Raw genomic sequence first — 22939 nt, forward strand, 5'->3', positions numbered from 1 at the left:
AGAACAAGTGGTTTATTTTTATTCTTTGAATGTGCCATACTTTCCTGTTCTTTGTATGCCTTCTGATTTTTTTTTGAAAACTGGACATTCAAATCTAGTAACATGGTAACTCTGGTAATTAGATTCCCCCCATTTCCCAGAATTTAATGTTTTTTGTTATTGTTTTTGTTTATTATTATTATTTTTTATTCTTGTAGGCTATCTCTGTTCCAAGGATTAACCTGAAATATAAATTTAAGGTCTTCTCAGGTATTTTCTGAGTTTTTCCCTGGGCATGCACAATCACTTTCTAATTTTTCCCATATATGCAGTTGTTTTTGAATGTCTGGCTCCCAAAAGAGGAAAAAGAGAAAAATGAAGGGGAGAAAAAAGAGCACTGGCCCTTTAAGTCCCTTAGAAGTCACTTCAGCTAGTGGGGAGGGGCTTGCCACAGTGGGGATAGGTACAACAACAATGGCTGCCCACCTCTTTGTCTGCACCTCTGTGAGCAGAAGCAGCAATCAATGATCGATCAGAGCACAGATCTCTAGTATCTGGAAGACATGGTCCTTTTTGCCAACCCTGGCTCTCACAAGCTATGTACAGGTTGTTCCAGAAACATATGCACATTTGCCAGTTACAAGGCTGGGACTGGGGATGTGTAGATGGTACTGTGTTCAGAGTACTGAAATTAACTACAATTTATTGTTCAAGCCTTCCCCTGGAAGTTGCAAGCCTTCAGTACATTCTAGTGTTCCAAAATTGTTACATCACATTGATTCACCAGCTCAATTGTTATCTAAGTAGAGAGACAGATTTCTTGTGCCTCCCACTCTATCATCTTTATGAGATCCTCTTTCCACAGTTGTTTCAGTAGAGTGATGCTCATCCTTTTTCCTTACATTACAGTCCGCAGGCAAGAAAGTGAAATTCTGTGCCCAGATGCAAATCCTTAGCGGAATCAACCTGTGCCATCATTGTCCCCTTGATAGGTGGAGCCATCAAGCACATTGCCTGGCACTATCAGGAAACCTGCACAGTTCTGGGTCAGTGGTTGCTAATCACCTCTCTTTAGTCCACGCAAGCCTTGACAGTAGAGCATGTAATAAAAGTACTTCTTTCAAATCTGGAACTTGGCATTTTGATGGATCAGAAAGCAGAGGAGCCTCTAGAAAATGCTGGTGAATTTCTTTGGGAGTGATGCTAGTATTTTTCTGGGGCATGTATGATACTAATGAACAAAGGGATTGGTATTCTATCATCATCCTTGCCAGCAGCATGGAAAGTGTTATCTGTGGGAAGTATAACTTTCAATTCTTGTATCTTAGTCATCTGGGCTGCTATAAACTGGGTATCTTAACAGAAATTTATCTCTTATTGTTCTGGAGGTGGATCAAGATATCTGTAGATTCAGTGTTTGGTGAAGGCCTATTTCCTGGGTTATGAATGGTGCCTTCTCACTGTGTCCTCCCATGGTGAAAAGGGCAAACAAGCTCCCTTTGGCTTGTTGATAAGCCACTTATGAGGGCTGATCACTTCCTGAAAGGCCCCATCTCCCAATACCATCACCCTGTGGTTAGGATTTCGACCTACGAATTTGGGGTGGGAAGACATAAACATCAAGGCCATGTCATCTTGTCTCGATTTTCTATCCTAATCCCTTCACTCACATGGACAATTAAAGTCCCAGAAAACTGAGAGCCTCAGGAAATTTTGTTTCAGTATCATTCCCATCTAGTAGTTCTCAGGTACTGAGCGAAACCTAAGGATGTGAATCTTTGGGTATCCACATATTCTACGAACTATTGAAAACAGCATCCTGAATTGGCCAAGTTAAATAGACTTAAGCTAGGCTACAAAATCCAAATAGGCCTAGATGAGTGGAGATGATCAAGTTATGTGGGTAGACAGGGAAGAAGATGAAGAAAGCCAATGCATAGGAAGGGTAGAAGCTGGTGGAAAAAGGAAATCTCAAGGAAACTTTAGAGCCAGAATCCAAATGTTCATGGAAGCATTTTATTTGGTGCCCATGACCACTGATACAAAAAAGCCAAAGCAAAATGAATGTGCAACTCCAGCTTCAATAATATCAGGCCTTTTCAATTCTACATCCTTATTATCTTGCAAATTTATCCCCCCAAGCCCCACCTCATGCAGTTGGTTCCTAAGTCTGAGAGATTCTACCTCTTAAATACTTAATCTATTTCTCTGATGACCAGAGTAATCTAAAACAAAAATTTGATAGTTACTTTTTTACTTAAGTGCTTCAATGCCTCCCATTTCCTACAGGCTTAAATATTAATATCTAATGTGGTATGTAAGACTACTTATGATTTTGCCCCCTGCTTATTTTTTCTTACTCATGTAACACCATTTCCCCTCCCTCACTCATGTAACACCATTTCCCCTTCCTCTCTAGCCACAGTGTTAGTTCCTAGAATATGCCATTCTTATACATTCCTTTGTGACGCAGTTCCTCTGCATGTTGTCTGGAATGTTCTATTCTTGTCTGTCTGGCAAACTTCTCCTAGTCCTCTAAGACTTTCTGTCTCTCCAAAGTCTTTACTGACCTACCAAGACAGAGTTGAACACCCCTTCCTCAGGACTTCTTTTATCTCTGGCACACAGCTCTATTTTAGCACTCATTGAATTATAATGATTTGAAAGTCTAAGTGTTTCTAGAGGGCACATACGATGTCTAATTCTATGCTTTCAGAACCTGGGACAGTTCTTGATACATAGTAGGGTCTCAGATTGGCTTTGAATAAACACAATATTTTTGTTTAAAAGCAGAAGGAACTTGTGAACAAGTTCATGTTGTTGATAGTCTCTTAGATTCCATATTTGATGTCTGAAGTATATGATGTTAATTCCTTCCTTGATTTAACGTGTATTTATTAAAGATCAATCCTAAGCCAGAAATGGGAAAACAATGATCAACAAAAATAAATATGTACTTTACTACTTTTACGGAGTTGAGAATTTATTGGGGAAACTTACTACTGTTGTAGAAATTATTAAATAAAATATAACATCTCTCAGGTTTGGCCCATGATAATAGTCTGAGATTGTCCCTAACACAAGCCTTCCTGAAATATGTCAAAGCCTTTGCCTGTTGGACTACTTTCATTTCTTGTATGCTGCAGGCTCACCTCTTGTTCTCCAGCATACAAAGCCATTTTGGTTGATAAACACAACAAACTAAAAATTGAACACGCAAAATAGTAAAACATCTTGTTTTAATCCAAGCAAAACTTTGTCTTCAGAAACCTGTGGAGGGTTGGGATACATGAGTAACTTTACAGTTTACCAGATGCTTTTGTATTTATAGTGGTATTTGGTTTTGCTTATAGGAAAACCAAAGGAATGTTGGGGGAGCATTCAAGAGTCAACAAAACAGAATCATCCTCTTAGGCTGGAGGGATTACCATTTTAGGCAGTGAGAGGTTACTGAAATGTACCCATAAGGGTCCTAGTCTCTGCCCACAGCCAATAAGATGCAAACTTCTATCTCAGGCAGTGTGTCTAGAGGAGTGAAAGAGGCTCCCAGATCTTGGCATTTTGAAAATGGAAAAGGAAAACAAACAAAAAGTATATTCGTGTGAAAATCAGATATCAGAAAATTCAAACAAGCACCGTCCAGGTTCCTACTGTCTTGAGCTCTCCAGAGGGTTATATTCTGCTTCCTTCTCATTTAGGGTTTCCTAAAAAGAAGGGCAGACTTGGAGTTAAGAGCAAAGATGTATAGTTAGGTCCATTCAAAGGCATAACAGCCAGCATCACAGGGGACAGACATTCTTTTTAAAATGTTCCTTGAGACAGGGGTTTATCTTTCTTGAATTTGGCTATACCTGTTTTCCTCCAGCCCCTCAGCTGGAGGTGGTAACTAACTAGGAATTGCTGCCAGAGAGGCAATTTCTTCCTTTTAAGTGAAGTGCTGCTATGGCAAAGATATGCTGCTTCAAGGGTTAAACTTTAAAACACTCATTTTGATATATAAAGAAATTATAAACAAAGCACAAGGCAAAGTTTCAATTTCAGTTTGTGTTCAAAGTAGTAATAATTTCCTAAACTGACACTGTTGTTTTGCTTAGTCCAGACCTTTGAAAACAAACGAGTTTTACAAAAGCTATATTAGTAATGTAACAATTAGTGCACTACCACTATTTTCCCCTCTTTTTCTGAGTCTCAGAGAAGATGAAGTTTTCTTGATCATCTTTTTAAAATAAAAGTTGTAGGCCAGGTGAAGCTTTCAAGGTGACTTTGAGACTGAGGGAAGGAAGGAAATGGGGAAGGGAAAACAAACAAACAAACCAAAAAAACACTACAGATTACTTCATACCTCTTTCAAGCTTAAACAGAACTCTACTTTGGCTTTCTAATAAGCTAGTTTTCCAAAAGAGAGTTTGGGCTTTGGCCTAAGACCCCTCTGGAGCCACTGACTTGCCCATTAGATACAGTCTCAGGAAAGCTAATATAATGGCACATTTCGTCTACAAACTTAAGTGAAAAATAACCAGGTACAAAACTTTGGGTTCTCTATCTTAAAAGCAGCAAATATCTGTGTTCTTTTCTCAGAACTGGATTCTGTCAATTTCCTGAATTAACCACTTTACCATTGTGGTTTGCTTGCTTGTTTTTGTTGGGCAGAGTTGCAAATGTAATAAGGGAAGGGGGTCCTTGCACTGGTTTAGTACCAGGCAAGGTTACCAAGGGGGCTCATTCTGGTTCCAGAAAGTGGAGATGGTCATCCTCACTCTCCAGAACTGGGAGTGGCTCATTCCCACTCCCCGGAATCTGGAGTGGGTCTTCCCCACTCCCCAAAACTGAGAGCAGATCAACCCCACCCTCCGCAGAAGAAAGACAGTCAGGGCCAAGCTCTTTTGCCCCCTGAGACTTTGGACTTGATTGTCCCCATCAGACCTTCAAAAGATCTGAATGTGGCTGACTTCTTCACGCCTCCAAGCTTCCTGCAGATGAGAGTGCCCACGGTGGACAGAGCAGCTGATGTCTTCTGTTTCACATAGGTGTTGGAGACCTGAACATCAAGCCAGCTCTTGGACAGATTCTGTCTCAGCCCTACCAAGGCGGTGAGGCCTAACTTCCTCTTGAGTTCCCCACAGCGTCTCTCTTTGGCTGCTAGTACGTGGCGTAGGGTTACAATTTCAGCCTCCAATTTAGTGAGTTTGGTTTTGAGCTCTCTTTGCTCGGGCTCTGTCAGATCCTCCAGTTCAGAAGTCGAGTGGGATTCATATGTGCCCACAGAGGTCTCTGTCCTGGCATGTGGCATGGACTGGGAAAGATCTTCGTTAAGAGAGTCCAGGTCCAATTCTTGGTAGAAAGAGTCGAATTATTGGGCTGCAGAGAAATAATCTTGGCCAGCAGAGTCGAAATCTAGGCCTGCAGGCTCAGACTCTTGGCGGGTGGAGTCAGATTTCAGGCGGGAGGGATCCATGGCCCAGCTGATACAATGGACACCTTGGCAGTTGAGTTGACGACCTGGCCTGTGAAGTAGACACGCTAGCTCGTGGTGTTCACTTCCGGGTGGTGGGGATGGGGAGCCGGGCTGGTCAAGGTTGCGGAGGTGGGACTTCCCGCCCAAACCGCGAGGCTGTAGAATCAGTGCTCAGCTGAGGCGCAACCCACACTGGCGGCATTTTGGCATCGCGAGGACATCCTGAGGTAGGCAGTGCAGAGATTATTGTCGAAAAGAGAGGAATTTCTCCTGACATGGTAAATGACAAGCCCTGGCCTTCAAACCAAAGCGTCAGGCAACTCTTTTCCACCACACCAGCTCCAACACTTGAAAATCATTTAAACATCATTGTGCTAGTATGAATTTTCAATTTTGCAGTTGCATTTTCTTTATTCCGCCCTACCTCCACTCACATTTCTGGAAGCATGTCTGCCTACATTCAAGGTTACCTGTTGTGGGAGGTAGTCTGCACAGTAAAGTAAAACTAGTTAAATAGGATCTATCAGAGTGTGGATCCACTCTCCCCCGCCAACCTCCCACCCCAACCTCCCCCCAACCGTAATTCTGCCGAGAGTAAATTTATGCAATGGAAAAATCAGGACGTTAATCCAGTGAGGTCTTGTGGTCGGGCTTCACTTAGCTCATTCTATGGCTGCCTATTCTCAGAGAATATTCTTGAGCAAGTCTTAGATTCTAGTGATTTTGTTGGATATTCTGGTAATTCTTGCGAGCATGATCTTGTGGAACATAATTTGATCCTCAGCAAATTTCAGCAGTTTGCCCTACTCATGCCTATGTGGCTACAATGAAGCATCCAGTTGTGCATTCAAACCAACTTCAGCCCTCCTATGAGTTTATGTTCTATAACCCTTTCACATAATTTAGTAGTGTTTATTATTGCCTTGTCCTGAGTGGTGTGTTTCCCTAAGTTAAAAAGTGAGAATTGTTCTTGTAAACATGAAGGCTGATGGAGGATTTGGCTATGTGTTTAAAGGCCTGAAAAGGGCAGCAAGGACTCCCTAAAAACCAATTTGTTCCAGAGGGTAGACTTTTCCTCTGTTGCCTGTAGAAACACTAGTGGTTTCAGGAACACTCCCAGACTCTGAATCAGAACTCCTCTTTCAAACCTGAGACTAAAGGGTAAAGAAATCCCTGAATTATGCTACATAATATAGAACACACATTGTCTCTTCAAAGTTGAGACTCCAAATCACCAAATCTGAACTTGCACTTGATTTTACTTCTCTGTATTATTTCAACCACCAACCTTGATGCCTATTTTCTTTATAAGCTTCCTCATCCTTCAATGTATACTATGAAATCTTTTATTAAGCCTTGATTCCTTTTGATAGAGAATGTTTTTTTTTCTCATAGCAAAACTGAGCTTTTCAGACACTTAGTTTCCAGATCCCACATCAAGACATACCCTCTCATTCAAATAGGAAAATAAGAAGTCAAATTATTTCTTTTTCAGATGATATGATTCTATATCTAGAAAACCCGAAAGGCTCCACCAAAAGGCTCCTGGAACTGATAAATGACTTCAGTAAAGTTTCAGGATATAAAGTCAGTATCATTTCTATATATCAATAATGTTAAACCTGAGAACCAAATAAAGAATGCAATCTCATTTACAATAGCCACAAAAAAATAAAATACCTAAGACTACACCTAACCAACGAGATGAAAGATCTCTACAAGGAGAACTACAAAACACTGCCAAAAGAAATCGTAAATGATACAAATGAATGGAAAACATTACATGCTCATGGATTAGAAGAATCAAAATTGTTTAAATGGCCATACTGTGCAAAGCAATCTGTGGATTCAGTGCCATTCCTTTCAAACTATCAATGTTATTTTTCACAGAATTAGAAAAAAAACTATTCTAAAATTCATATGGAACCAAAGAAGAGCCTGAACAGCCAAAGCAACCCTAAGCGAAAAGAACAAAGCTGGAAATATGCTACAGTAATCAAAACAACATGGTACTGGGTACACATAGACCAATGGAACAGACACATAGACCAATGGAACAGAGACTCAGAATAGAGACTCAGAAATAAAGCCACACACCTATAGCCATCTGATATTTGACAAAGTCAACAAAAATAAGCAATGGGGAAAGGATTCCTGATTCAATAAATCATGCTGAGATAGGTGGCTAGCCATATAGAGAATAAAACTGGACTCCTACCTTTCACCATATACAAAAACTAACTCAGGATGGATTAAAGATTTAAATGTAAACCTCACACTATAAGAATCCTAGAAGAAAACCTAGGAAACACCATTCTGGACATCAGTCTTGGGAAATAATTTATGACTAAGTCCCCAAAAGCAATCTCAATAAAAACAAACATTGACAAGTGGGACCTAACTAAAGAGCTTCTCTACAGCAAAAGAAACTATTAATAAAGTAAACATACAACCTACGGAATGGGAGAAAATATTCACAAACTCTGCATCTGACAAAGGTCTAATATCCAGGGTCCATATGGAACTTAAATAATTGAATAAGCAAAAACCAAATAACCCCATTTAAAAATGGACAAAAGACATGAACAGACACTTTTCAGAAGAAGACATACAAGTGGCCAACAAACATATGAAAAAACATATGAAAAAATGTTCCACATCACTAATCATCAGAGAAATTCAAATAAAAACTGTAATGAGATAACATCTCACACCTGTCAGAATGGCTATTCTTAAAAAGTCAAAAAACAACAGATGTTAAGAAGGCTATGGAGAAAAGGAAATGCTGATACACTTATACACTGGTGGTGGGAATGTAAATTCAGCTACTGTGGAAAACAGTTTATAGATTTCTCAAGTAAAACAGAACTACCATTAATCCAGCAATCCCATTACTAGGTGTATATGCAAAAGAAAACAAATCATCCTATTGAAAAGACACATGCACTCATATGTTCATCACAGCACTGTTCACAATAGCAAAGACATGGAATCAACTTAGGTGCCCATCAATAGTGGATTGGATAAAGGAAATGTGGTATATATACAGCATGAAATACTACACAGGAATAAAAAAGAATGAAATCATGTCATTTCTAGCAACATGGATGCAGTTGGAGGCCATTATCCTAGGTGAATTAATGCAGGAACAGAAAACCAAATACCACATGTTCTCACTTATAAATGGGAGCTAAACATTGGATACTCAAGGTCATAAAGATGACAACAATAGACACTGGGAACTACTAGAGGGGGAAGTGGGTGGGTGGGGGAAGGGTTGAAAAACTAACCACTGGGTATTCTGCTCAGTATCTGGGTGATGAAATCATTCGTAACCCAAACCTTGGCATCACACAATATACCCAAGTAACAAGCCTGCACATGTACCTCTGAATCTAAAATAAAAGTAGAAAAAAAAAAGACAATAGCCTCTGGAAAGGATGCTCCTTATTGGCAGAGTTCTGATCTCCTGAGTAAACCTGGCTAAAGAAGTAATACAATGGAACAATCCATTTTGTTAGGCTTATGCATAAGCACATATGAAACAATATTTATGTTTTGAAAACATAGATCTATCAAATGAAATTTTATTTAATTTATAGTGATAGTAACCAATTGTTTGTATAAGCTATCCTTTTAAGGTGTAAAATACCAAACACTCACCCCATAATTGTAAAATTTCACATCTCTACATGAGACAATGGAATCCTCTATATTACACAGAAAGGCTCATAAAACTTTTCATATAAAACTGAAAGCTTTTTGATGCTATTTATTTAAATACTAAAAATAGCCAAAGTATTTGATTCAGGAACTATAAAGAAAAATCTTGAGATTATTTGTAATAATACAGTGGTTTGATATCCTTTGTTTCCAAGGAGGACACCACTGACCCATTTTTGATAAAGAAAGAACTGAGTTATGTCTCTAGTAAGGGTGATGGATTACACTAATCTTTTGTAAAGTAAAGGTAAGTGGTATAATAAAATGATTTTTTCTCTTTATATGTAGAAGCCTGTATATATTATGTTCTATAAATAAATTCCTAAAGCTTGAATATGAAAACAAAGCCATATCCTCCAGCAGGTCTGGGTTATTTGGGAATAGAAGAAGTTAGGTCGTAGTGAGTGATACTCAAGTTTGGAAATGATTAGGAACTTGTATCAGTGCCGGCAGTTTTAACCATTTGACTTATTTTGTTATAAATGATCAGTATAGAGCTTTCTGATTACATTGATGATTCAGATTGCTTCTAAAGAACTGACAACTCACCTTGCAGTCTGGTCATTTGCACTGCTAGATTTAACCTAGTGAGTTCTCTAAGGCTTTATTTCTAATATTTAAACAGTTTTTTTTCTGGTGTTCAACTACTATAATTCTAGCTGAATGCAAGGAAAAATACTTAAATATCTAATTAAGCCTGAAAATAAGGCACATAGCTGAAACCCTACTCCAGTCAGAATGTTTTAAGAGTAAGAGAAAATTGGTAGTTGGGCTTTTCTTGTGGAAAGCCAGAATATTATATTTGATTTCAATTTGCAAGTTATTTTCACTACTATCTCACATCATAGCCCAGCTCCATCAATAATACATGTAGTCGCCTCTCCATAGATATTCTCCAGCATGAACAGGAATATTGACTGCAGTTTACAACAGCAAGCATTACTGCTATCAGTCTTCATATTTCGGTGGTTAAGTTGATCTTCATTTAGGATGAGGATGATATTTTCTTTCAGCAGCTCTCCTATTTGGACTAATTAGCTTAAAAATACTTAGGTGTACTATAGGTTAGGATTTTCCTGTCTGACATCAAAATATACTATTGGTGTATTAAATCAACATTAGAGCTTATTGCTGTTATTCACCGTCTTTGGTGGTATATAATGGTGGTAGGGGTACTGGGGGAATCAAATTAAGATTCAGAGTCCAGTTGTGCCTGAAGAACTGTATTCCCCTCCTCTGTCATGCCCATTTACATGGGTTAATACGTAAGGGAGGAAGGGGCTTTCAAGGAGGAAGTTTTTTTTTTTTTTTTCAGGTCTTAGAGGTAGAAGAGGAATCATAAGGAGAATGAGGGATGGAAAGAAGGGAAAGAAAAATGATCAAATGGTGTAGGAACTTCCCTAGATTAAAAAATGAGGGTTCTTCTTGTTGAAACATAAAAGCTTTGTATATAAAGACCTATGTAGAGTAGCAAGGAATCTGTAAACACTGTATTTTTTTCCAGAGACTGGAGTGCTTGTGGAAACACTGGTGGATCTAGGTATGTTTCTCTAGTGATGATCTAGAAATTTGGAGGATGCCATAAAATGGAGTAGGGGATTGAAAAAGGATAAGACTGCCACTTGCTTCTCACTCTCCTTCACCCACTTCAGCCCAACCAACACTCTGTTTGAATTACATGCAGTTACAGCAAAGGCATAGATTGTTGCTATGGTTTGAAAGTGTCCCCTAAAACCTATGTGTTGGAAAGTTAATCCTCATTGCAACAGTGTTTAGAGATGGGATCTTTAAGAGATGGTTAGGTCATGAGAGCTCTGCCCTCATGAATGAATGAATGCAGTTATCACTGGAATAGGTTAATTATTCTGGGAGTGGGTTGCTAATAAATGGATGAGTTTGACTCTCTCTGTCTGTTCTCTCATGTTCTTTTGCTCTTTTACCTTCTTCCATGGGATGATGCAGCAAGAAGGCCCTCACCAGATGCTGGTGCCTTGATATTGGACTTTCCAGCCTCCAGAATCATGAGAAATAAATTTCTATTGTTTATAAATTATTCAGTCTGTGATGTTCTGTTGTAGTAGCATAAAACTAAGATAACTATGTTGCTAAAAAGTCTGTAGGGGATCCAGATTACTTGAAGGAGCCAGTGGTAGGTTTCTGTATGTATGACCCTTAACTAAGCAGGAAAATTTAGCAAGACATTTATTTGAAAGATGTACAAATTTTGAGTACCAGGAGATATATCTCCTGGATCGGGCATATATATTTTTTCTCTCCTGGGAAGGTAGGGTTCTCAGGGTGCAGGGTTAAGAGTGGCAGCAGGAGATACTTCTGTCAAGTGGCTGGACACAGAATGGACATCTACAGAAAGGACAGAGCAGAAGCACATGGAAGAGCTAGTCCTGAGCATAGAGGACTCCCAGAAGTAACTGGGGATATTCAGAGAAGGGAGTCTTGAAGTCCTGAAGCTTGGCACTGAGGGGTTGGAACTAACAAAATGTGGGGGCCAGAGTAATTAGATTCATTTGTATCTACAGGCTGTAGAAGCCTGAGGACAATCAGGTTATTTTACATTTTTATTTTATTTTATTATATTTTTGAGACAGGGTCTTGCTCCATCACCAAGGCTGGAGTGCTGTGGTGCAGGCTCCTAAGCTCAAGTGATCCTCCCACCGCAGCCCTCAGCCTCCCAAGTAGCCAGGACTATAGGCAAGTGCCACCACATCTGGCTAATTAAAAAATTTTTTTAGTAGAGACGGAGTTTTACCATGTTGCCCAGGCTGGTTTTGAATTCCTGAGCTCAAGCAATCCTCCTGCCTTGGCCTCCAAAGTGCTGTGATTGTACATACAGGAGCCTGGTGGCGATCAGGCTATTAATGGAAAAGTTACAATCTTTTTAAAGGTTATGACCATTGAGGTGAATTTGCTGCAATGCAGTAAACTACAGCCTGTACTCTACTCCCTAGGAGCTTAGCTATTTTTGTCTTAAAACTGTCATGTCTTCTATAGCATAATAACTATTTTATTTCCTTGATTCTGAGGCACAATCTGTTGTAAGACATATCTTTGTTTTAATAAGAGATTTCTAGGAGGAAAAATCTATATTGTACATTAATTTTAAGATACAATCCTGCCTTAGTCTGTTTGTGTTGCTATATGGGAATGTGTGAGGCTGGGCAATTTATAAAGAAAAGAGATTTATTTGGCTCATAGTTCTGCAGGCTGTACAAGAAGCATGGTGTCAGCATCCATCTGCTTGGCTTCTGTTGAGGGCCTCATGTTGCCTCCATTCCTGATGGAAGGTGAGGGAGGAGCTAGCATCACATGGCAAGAGAAGTGCCAGGCTCTTTTCAACAACCAGTTCTCTCGGGAACTAAGGGGGAGAACTCACTCCCTCCTTTGAGAATGGCACCAAACCATTCATGAAGGATCCATCCCCATGATCCAGACACCTCTCACCAGGCCCCACCTCCAACATTGGAGATCAGATTTCAACCTGAGACTTGACAGGGCCAAACAAACCATATCCAGGGCTAAGTGTGGTGGCTCACACCTGTAATCCCAGCCATTTGGGAAGGGTGAGAAGATTGCTTGAAGCCAGTAGTTCAAGCAATGACCAGCCTGAGCGAAACAGCAAGACCCCTCTCTACACAAAATTTTATTATTATTATTACTATTATTTTTATTTTTCCATAAGTTATTGGAGTACAGGTGGTATTTAGTTTCATGAGTAAGTTCTTTAGTGGTGATTTGTGAGATTTTGGTGCACATATCAACTGAGCAGTATACACTGCACCATATTTGTAGTCTTTTAATCCCTTGCCTTCCTCACACTCTTCCCCCCGAGTCCCCAAAGTCCATTGTGTCATTCTTATGCCTTTGCATCCTCATAGCTTAGCTCCCACATATCAGTGAGAACATGTGATGTTTGGTTTTTCATTTCTGAGTTACTTCACTTAGAATAATAGTCTCCAATCTCAGCCAGGTCACTGCATATGCTGTTAATTCACTCCTTTTTATGGCTGCGTAGTATTCTATCACACACACACACATATATATATACACCACAGTTTCTTGATCCACTCATTGGCATTTGGGTTGGTTCCACAATTTTGCAATTGTTAATTGTGCTGCCATAAACATGCTTGTGCAAGTATCTTTTTCAAATAATGACTTCTTTTCCTCTGGGTAGATACCTAGTAATGGGATTGCTGGATCAAATAGTAGTTTTACTTTTAGTTCTTTAAAGAATCTCTATGCTCTTTTCCATAGTGGCTGTACTAGTTTACATTCCCAACAGCAGTGTAGAAATGTTTCCTTTTCACTGTATCCATGCCAACATCTACTGTTTTTTGGTTTTTTGATTATGGCCATTCTTGCAGGAGTATTGCATGGTGGTTTTGATTTGCATTTCCCTGATCATTAGTGTGTGATGTTGAGCATTTTTTCATTTGTTTGTTGGCCATTTGTCTATCTTCTTTTGAAAATTGTCTATTCATGTCCTTTGCCCACTTTTTGATGTGGTTGTTTGTTTTTTTCTTACTGATTTGTTAGAGTTCATTGTAGACTCTGGATATTAGTCCTTTGTCAGATGTATAGATTGTTAAGATTTTCTCCTACTCTGTGGGTTGTCTGTTTACTCTGCTGACTGTTCCTTTTGCCATGCAAAAGCTCTTTAGTTTAATTAGGTCCCAGCTATTTATCTTTGTTTTTATTGCATTTACTTTTGGGTCATGAAATCCTTGCCTAAGCCAATGTCTAGAAGGGGTTTTCCAATGTTATCTTCTAGAATTTTTATAGTTTCACATCTTAGGTTTAAGTCATTAATCCATCTTTAGTTGATTTTTGTATAAGGTGAGAGATGAGGATCCAGTTTCATTCTCCTACAGGTGGCTAGCCAATTATCCCAGCACTATTTGTTGAAAAGGTTATCCTTTCCCCACTTTATGTTTTTTGTTTGCTTTGTTGAAGATCAATTGACTGTAAGCATTTGGGTTTATTTTTGTGTTCTGTATTCTGTTCCATTGATCTATGTGCCTATTTTTATACCAGTACCATGCTGTTTTGGTAACTATGGCCTTATAATATAGTTTGAAATAAAGTGGTGTGATACCTCCAGATTTGTTCTTTTTACTTTATCTTGCTTTGGCTATGTGGGTTATGGGCTCATTTTTGGTTCCATATGAATTTTAGAATTGTTTTTTCTAATTCTGTGAAGAATGATGGTGGTATTTTGATGGGGATTGCGTTGAATTTGTAGATTGCTTTTGGCAGTATGGTCATTTTCACAATACTGAGTCTACCCATCCATGAGCATGGGTTGTGTTAACATTTGTTTGTGTTGTGTTAACATTTGTTTGTGTTGTCTATGATTTATTTCAGCAGTGTTTTATAGTTTTCCTTGTAGAGGTCTTTCGACTCCTTTGTTAGGTATATTCTTAAGTATTTTTTTTGCAGCTATCATAAAAGGGGTTGAGTTCTTGATTTGATTCTTCACTTGGTTGCTGTTGGTGTGCAGAAGAGCTACTGATTTTCGTACATTAATCTTGTATCTGGAAACTTTGCTGAATTCTTTTATCAGTTCTAGGAGCTTTCTGGAGGAGCCCGTAGGGTTTTCAAGGTAAATGATCTTATAGTCAGCAAACAGTGACAGTTCGACTTCCTCTTTACTGATTTGGATGCCCTTTATTTCTTTCTCTTGTCTTATTGCTCTGGCTAGGACTTTCAATACTATGTTGAAGAGGAGTGTTGAGAGTGGGCATCCTTGTCTTGTTCCAGTTCTCAGAGGGAATGCTTGCAACTTTTCCCCATTCAGTATTATGTTGGCTGTGGGTTTGTCGTAGATAGCTTTTATTACATTAAGGTATGTCCCTTGTATGCTGATTTTGCTGAGAGTTTTAATCATAAAGTGATGCTGGATTTTGTCAAACTCTTTTTCTGCATCTACTGAGATGATCATGTGATTTTTGTTTTAAATTCTGTTTATGTGGTGTATCACATTTATTGACTTGCGTATGTTAAACCATCCCTTCATCCCTGGTATGGAACCCACTTGACCATAGTGGATTCACTTTGTGATATGTTGTTGGATTCAGTTAGCTAGTATTTTGTTAAGGATTTTAGCATCTGTGTTCTTCAAGGATATCAGTCTGTAGTTTTCTTTTTTGGTTATGTCTTTTCCTGGTTTTGGTATTAGGGTCATGCTGGCTTCATAGGATGAATTAAGGAGGGTTCCTTCCTTGTTTCTCTATCTTGTGGAATAGTGTCAAAAGGATTAGCACCAATTCTTCTTTGAATGTCTAGTAGAATTCATCTGTGAATCCGTCTGGTCCTGGACTTTCTCTTGTTGGTAATTTTTTAATTAGCATTTCAATCTCACTGCTTGTTAGTGGTCTGTTCAGGGTATCTAATTCTTTCTGATTTAAGCTAGGAGGGTTGTATTTTTCCAGGAATTTATCCATCTCTTCTAGGTTTTCTAGTTTATGTGTGTAAAGGTGTTTATAGTACCCTTGAATAATCTTTTGTATTTCAGTGGTGTCAGTTGTAATATCTCCTGTTTCATTTCTTAGTGAGGTTATTTGGATTTTCTTTCTTCTTGGTTAATCTTGCTAATGGTCTACAATTTTATTGATCTTTTCAAATAACCAGCTTTTTGTTTCATTTATCTTTTGTATTGGTTTCTTCCTTGTTTGTTTTTTGAGATGGAGTTTCACTCTATTGCCCAGGCTAGAGTGCAGTGGTGCGATCTTGGCTCACTCCAACCTCCACCTCCCAGATTCAAGTGATTCTCCTGCCTCAGCCTCCTGAGTAGCTGGGATTACAGGCGTGTGCCACCACTCCTGGCTAATTTTTGTATTTTTAGTAGAGATGGGGTTTCCCCATGTTGGTCAGGCTGTTCTGGAACTCCTGACCTCAGGTGATCCACCTGCCTCGGCCTCCCAAAGTGCTGGGATTACAGGCTTGAGCCACTATGCCCAGCCTGTATTGTTTTTTTTGTTGTTGTTGTTTCAATTTCATTTAGCTCTGGTCCGATCTTGGTTATTTCTTTTATTCTGCTGGGTTAGGGTTTGGTTTGTTCTAGTTTCTCTAGTTCCTTGAGGTGTGACCTTAGATCATCTGCTTGTGCTCTTTCAGACTTTTTGATGTAGGTGTTTAGGGATATGAACTTTCCTCTTAGCACCGCCTTTGCTGTATCCCAGAGGTTTCTTTTTTTTTTTTTTTTTTTGAGATGGAGTCTCACTCTGTCACCAGGCTGGAGTGCAATGGCGCGATCTCGGCTCACTACAACCTCCGCCTCCCGGGTTCAAGTGATTCTCCTGCCTCAGCCTCCCAAGTAGCTGGGACTACAGGTGCCACCACACCCAGCTAGTTTTTGTATTTTTAGCAGAGACGGGGTTTCACCATGTTGGCCGGGATGGTCTCGATCTCTTGTCCTCATGATCCGCCTGACTCGGCATCCCAAAGTGGTGGGATTTCAGGTGTGAGCCACTGCATCCAGGCCCAGAGGTTTTGATAGGTTGTGTTATTATTGTCATTCAGTTTGAAGAATTTTTAAATTTCCATCTTGATTTTGTTTTTGACTCAATGCTCATTCAGGAGCAGGTTATCTAATTTCCATGTATTTGCGTGGTTTTGAGGGTTCCTTTTGGAGTTGATTTCCAGTTTTATTCCACTGTGGTTTGAGAGAGTGCTTGACATAATTTCAATTTTCTAAAATTTATTGAGGCTCGTTTTATGGCCTATCATATTATGGTCTGTCTTGGAGAAAGTTCCATGTGCTGTTGAATAGAATGTATATTCTGTGGTTGTTGGATGAAATATTCTGTATATATCTGTTAAGTCCATTTGTTCCAAGGTATTATTTAAATCCTTTGTTTCCTTGTTGACTTTCTGTCTTGATGGCCTGTCTAGTGTTGTCAGTGGAGTATTGAAGTCCCCCACTATTATTGTGTTGCTATCTCATTTCTTAGGTCTGTTAGTAATTGTTTTATAAATTTGGGAGCTCCAGTGTTAGGTGCATATGTTTAGGATGGTGATATTTTCCTGTTGGACGAGGCCTTTTACCATTATATAATGTACCTCTTTGTCTCTTTTAACCACTGTTGCCTTGAAGTTTATTTTGTCTGACATAAGAATAGCTACCCCTGCTGGCTTTTGGTGTCCATTTTCATGAAATGCCTTTTTTTCCCACCCCTTTACTTTAATTTTATGTGAGTCCTTTTGTGTTAGTTGAGTCTCCTGAAGGCAGCAGATAGTTGGTTGGTGAGTTCTTATCAATTCTGTGGTTCTGCATCTTCTAAGTGGAGCATTTAGGCCATTTACATTCAATGTTAGTATTGAAATGTGAGGTACTGTTGCATTCATCATGTGCTTTGTTGCCTGTGAACTTCGTTTTTTGTTTTGTTTTGTTTTCTTTTGTTTTTGCTTTTTAACTTATATTTTTGTTTTATAGGTCCTGTGTGACTTATGCTTTAAAGAGGTTCTGTTTTGATGTGTTTCCAGGATTTGTTTCAAGATTTAGAGCTCCTTTTAGCAGTTCTTGTAGTGGTGGCTTGGTAATGGTGAATTCTCTCAGCATTGGTTTATCTGAAAATGACTGTATCTTCCCTTCATATATGATGCTTAGTTTCACTGCATACAAAATTCTTGGCTGATAACTGTTTTGTTTGGGGAGGCCGAAGATAGGGCCCCACTCCTAGCTTGTAGGGTTTCTGCTGAGAAATCTACTGTTAATTTGATAGGTTTTCCTTTATAGGTTACCTGGTGCTTCTGTCTCACAGTTCTTAAAATTCTTTCCTTCATCTTAACTTTGGATAACCTGATGACAATGTGCCTAGGCAAAGATCTTTTTGCGATGAATTTCCAGGTGTTCTTTTTGCTTCTTGTATTTGGATATCTAGGTCTCTAGCAAGGCTCTGGAAGTTCTCTTCAATTATTCCCCCAAATATGTTTTCCAAGCTTTTAGAATTCTCTTCTTCCTCAGAAACACTAATTATTCTTAGGTTTGGTTATTTAACATAATCCCAGACTTCTTGGAGGCTTGGTTAATATTTTCTTATTCTTTTTTCTTTATCTTTATTGGATTGGGTTAATTCAGAGACCTTGTCTTCAAGCTTTGAATTTCTTTCTTCTACTTGTTCAATTCTATTGCTGAGACTTTCCAGAGTATTTCACATTTCTACAAGTCTGTCAAAAGTTTCCTGAATTTTTTATTGTTTTTTTCTTTAATCTGTTTCCTTGAATATTTCTCCTTTCACTTCTTGCATCATTTTTTGGATTTCCTTGCATTGGGCTTTGCCTTTCTCTGTTCCCTCCCTGATTAGCTTAATAACTAACCTCCTGAATTCTTTTTCAGGTAAATCAGGGATTTCTTCTTGGCTTGGATCCATTGCTGGTGAACTAGTGTGATTTTTGGGGAGGTGTTGAAGAGCCTTGTTTTGTCATATTACCGGGGTTAGTTTTCTGGTTCCTTCTCATTTGGGTAGCCTCTGTCAGAGGGAAGATCTAGGGCTGAAGGCTGTTGTTCAGATTCTTTTGTTGCATGAGGTGTTCCCTTGATGTATTACTCTCCCCCTTTTTCTATGGATGTGGCTTCCTGTGAGCCGAACTGCAGTAATTGTTGTCTCTCTTCTGGGTCTAGCTGCCCAGCGAGTCTACCTGGCTCTGGGCTGGTGGTGGGGGTTGTCTGCATAGAGTCCTGTGATGTGAACCATCTATGGGTCTCTCAGCCATGCTTACTAGTGCCTATTCCGGTGGAGGTGGTGGTGGGTGCATTGGGCTCTGTGAGGGTTCTTAACTTTGATGATTTAATGTTCTATTTTTGTGTTGGTTGGCCTCCTGCCAGGAGGTAGTGCTTTCCAGAAAGCATCAGCTATAGTAGTGTGGAGAGGGACCAGTGGTGGGCAGGGCCCTAGAACTCCCAAGATTATATGCCCTTTGTCTTCTGCTACCAGGGTAGATAGGGAAGGACCATTGGGTAGGGGTGGGGTTAGGCATGTCTGAGCTCAGACTCTCCTTGGGCAGGTCTTGCTGAGGCTGCTGTGGGGGATAGGGGTGAGATTCCCAGGTCACTGGAGTTATATACCTAGGAGGATTGTGGCTGCCTCTGCTGAGTCTTGCAGGTTATCAGGGAAGTGGGGGAAAGCTGGCAGTCTTAGGCCTCACCCAGCTCCCATGCAAACCGAAGGGCCGGTCTCACTCCCACTGTGTCCTCCCCAACAGCCCCTAGTCTGTTTCCAGGTGGAGGGCAAGATGGGCTTGAAAACTGTCCCAATGCTATCCACCTTCCAGCTGAGAAAGAAAAGGGCTTTAGTTCTTCCCCTGTCTGTGAAGTCTGCACACTGGATTCATGCCCTCCCCTGAGTTCTGGCCAGGAGGCTTCTCACCCCATTCAAATTGTTATAAAGTTAGGCTAGAGAATTCCTTCTCCCTGTGGAGTTTTACGCCCTGCTCCTCTGGCCACCCCCCAATGGATCCCTGTGGTGCCAGGCAGGAACTAGCTGCTTGGGGACCCAGCGAGCCCCCAGGGCCTTTCTGCTGCTTCTTCTACCCCTGTATTTCACTTGGCTCTCTAACTTGACTCAGCTCCAGGAAAAGTCAGAAACTTCTCCTGCAAACAGACCTTCAACTTCTCCAGTGGGGGGTGTGTGTTCAGGAAAGGAGGGTCTCCCTTTCCCACTTCTGCAGTTGGGGCACTCACATTATTTGGGCGTTTCCTGGGTCTTGCAGGGTCAGCCTGCTTTCTTCAGAGGGTCTCTGGGTCCTCTCGGGATTGCTGGTTCGTTCTTGCAGTCAATCTGGAGCTAAAATTCACAATGCAACCCTCTGCATGCTGCTCTGTCTGGAGCTGCAATCTAGTCCTGCCTCCCATCCACCATTATCCCAGGAGCTCTCCCTCAAAAACATTTTTTTTAATTAGTTGGGTGTGGTAAAGCAGGATGATTGCTTGAGCCCAGGAGTTTGAAGCTGCAGCAATGATCATGCCACTGCACTCTAGCCTGGGTGACAGAGTGAGACCCTGACTCTAAAAAAAATTTTAAATAATAAAGATAAAATTAAAAACCAAACCATATACAAACCATAGCAAATCCCAATTTTAAAGACATTAAAATGTCATAAAACATCCATCTTAAAATTGAAGAAATACAGTAGTAATGCAGCAAGCTACAAACACTAGTGGTTTTGCTTGATTATTCTACTGGAATTTACAATGGACCTTCTAAAGAAATGGTACATTTCCAATGTTTTTGAAGCTCTCTGCATGTCCTTCTCATTCTTTTTTGTTTCCTCTAGTTAATCTCTACTCTAAATTTTGGGGCAATCATTTCTTTTTTTTCTTTACAAGATTTTACCACGTATACATATATGTATCAGTAAACAATGTATTATTTGGTTTTGTCTGGTTTTGAATCTTAAAGAAATGGAATCATACCTCATGTATTCTTCTGTGATCTGCCCATTGTTTTTAATATCCATCCATGTTGATAGTTGCAATAGTTTATTCATTTTCACTACCATATAATATTTCATGGAATGCATATATCACAACATATTTATACATTCTATCATCAGTGTAAGTTGTTTAATGAGACACTGAGGGACTCAAAGGTTAGTTTCTCTGGTGTGCCATCCCAGGCTTTTGGCCTATCTGAAGTCTATTTCTGCACATGTACTTAATACTATTTTCTTCATATTTGTTCACAGTAGACTTCCCCTTCTTGAAATATATCCTGAAACATAGTCGAGTAATTACCTGTCTAGCCTCATTTCTCACCATTTCCTGTCATACACTTTATATTTCTGGCATACCAAATTATTATAGTTCTGAAAACTGCAAGTTCACTGATATGATTTGGCTCTGTGTCCCCACCTAAATCTCATCTTGAATTGTACTCCCGTAATTCCCCCATGTTGTGAGAGGGAGTTGGTGGGAGATAATTGAATCATGGGGGGCAGTTTCCCTCATGCTGTTCTCATAGTAGTGAATAAGTTTCATGAGATCTGATGGTTTTATCAGGGGCTTCTGCTTTTGCACCTTCCTCATTCTCTCTTTGCTTGCTGCCATCCATGTAAGATGGGACTTGCTGCTCCTTACCTTCTGCCATGATTGTGAGGCTTCCCCAGCTACATGGAACTGTAAGTCCAATTAAACTCTTTCTTCTGTCAATTGCCCAGTCTCAGGTATGTTTTTATCAGCAGTGTGAAAACAGACTAATACATTCACTGTGCTCTTTTACCTTCAGGCCTTTGTCAGTTTTGCTGTCTTCCTGGAGTGCTCATCTCCTGCCTAATTCTTGCCCTCCTTTCAGGTGTCTCCTAGTTAAGGAAGCCTCCCTCCATGACATTCTAGTTTGGGGCTTTTCCTTAACAGAGATGTCCTACTGTCATCTTAGGGGTTAGTCAGAGTTGCCTTTTGAAAGTGTCAAATACATTACAGAATAAAACCCCACAGTTGCACTTTGGTGCTGGGAAAGACTGTATGAAAGGTCTGCTTTATGTAGTTGTAGTTGAATGAACAGGAAGCATGGAAATACCACTTAGAATTGTCAGTACCAACTTTTCAAATGTCTTTAGGTTAAGGCACAAATTACGTACTTGTTGGTGAAAAAGAGCTGGATAAATTACATGTTATTTTCATTTGTGTTCGAGATTTTTACCTAAATTTCAGAATTTTTCTAAGAGCAACCAGACAAAACCCATCCTCTTTGCCTGGAGTTTGTTCTCTGGCATGGGAAACAAAGTCTCTCATTTGGTTCCCTCTCTGTGTTTATATCACTCTGGCTGCTTATCTGTTGGACATCTCACCAAAAAATACTTCAAGGGATGGGTGGATATGGGAAGTAAAAACCAAATTATTTGGTTACATACTTTTTAAAAAATAAGCTTTTCTTTTTAGAATAGTTTTAGATTTACATAAAAGTTGCAAAAACCCAACCTGAAGCCAAAGGGTGAGGGAAACTGTTTGATGTAATCTCTAAAGATTAGCCTTCTAGGGCACGGAATACGTTGGAAAAGAATGGAGAAAGTACAGTTTGGGTACAGTTTGAAGTTGCAGAAGCAAACTATACAGTTCAATGATATTTAATTGTATAAATATGTAATTGTTTAATCATCTACTTTTGGGCATTTAGATTGATTCCAGATTTTCTTTTTGCTTATTATACACATTCTTTTATTTAAATCTTACATGTCTATTCCAATTTACATATGATACATTCATAGAAGTAGATTGTCTCAGCTCTGATTTTAAGATTTTTGATATATAACATCTCCAGAAAAATTTTTAGCAATTTACCTTCCACCTGCAGAATGTCAGAGAGCTTGTTTTTCTGTGTCCTCATTAATATTAGGTATTATCATTAGTCTTTGCCAGGTTAATAGAAAAATATCTTCCTGTTTTTATTTATATTTCTTTGGTTATAGTTAAATTTAAAAATAAAAAGATCTTTATTGGCCATCTGTGGCTTTGTTAAATTATCTCCTTGTTGTGGTATAAAACACTTGCTTTCATTTGTGCCTGGTGCTCTTCAATCCACAGACCATCTGTTTTGCCCTCACCAGAGAATAAACGTTCAGCATTCTGCAGTGATCTTTACCATGGTTAGTTGACTAAAGTCTGGGGAAAGTTGTAGGGCTGTCTAACTCCTTAACAAGATTTTCAACCAGTGTTTTTAGTCCCACTTTTGCACCACTGCCCTTCTCCCTCTCATTTCTAGAGACACCTGTTGCTGCCAGTTCTTGAGATTTTTGGTGATTATGCAGTGTGATTTGCTTTGATTCTTT

At 39.5% G+C, this 22939-nt stretch overlaps 1 protein-coding gene and 1 long non-coding RNA gene across 2 annotated transcripts in view; one reads left to right on the top strand and one right to left on the bottom strand.

The window, feature by feature from the left end:
• LOC134728586 (uncharacterized) overlaps positions 1–22939 on the top strand; it is a 194391-nt gene that overhangs the window by 82962 nt on the left and 88490 nt on the right. The gene's annotated exons all lie outside the window — the stretch shown is intronic.
• Positions 2945–5487, bottom strand: TPD52L3 (TPD52 like 3). Its single transcript, XM_057298772.1, has one exon. The coding sequence runs from the start codon at positions 5267–5269 to the stop codon at positions 4847–4849; it is 423 nt and encodes a 140-aa protein (XP_057154755.1). The 5' UTR covers positions 5270–5487; the 3' UTR covers positions 2945–4846.

The sequence above is a fragment of the Pan paniscus genome, chromosome 11 (genome assembly GCF_029289425.2).
Source record: "Pan paniscus chromosome 11, NHGRI_mPanPan1-v2.0_pri, whole genome shotgun sequence".
In the NCBI taxonomy this organism is placed as follows: domain Eukaryota; kingdom Metazoa; phylum Chordata; class Mammalia; order Primates; family Hominidae; genus Pan; species Pan paniscus.

Bases quoted from the DNA above. Each gene is read 5' to 3' on its own strand.
- TPD52L3 (XM_057298772.1), bottom strand. From the start codon at position 5,269: ATGCCACATGCCAGGACAGAGACCTCTGTGGGCACATATGAATCCCAC.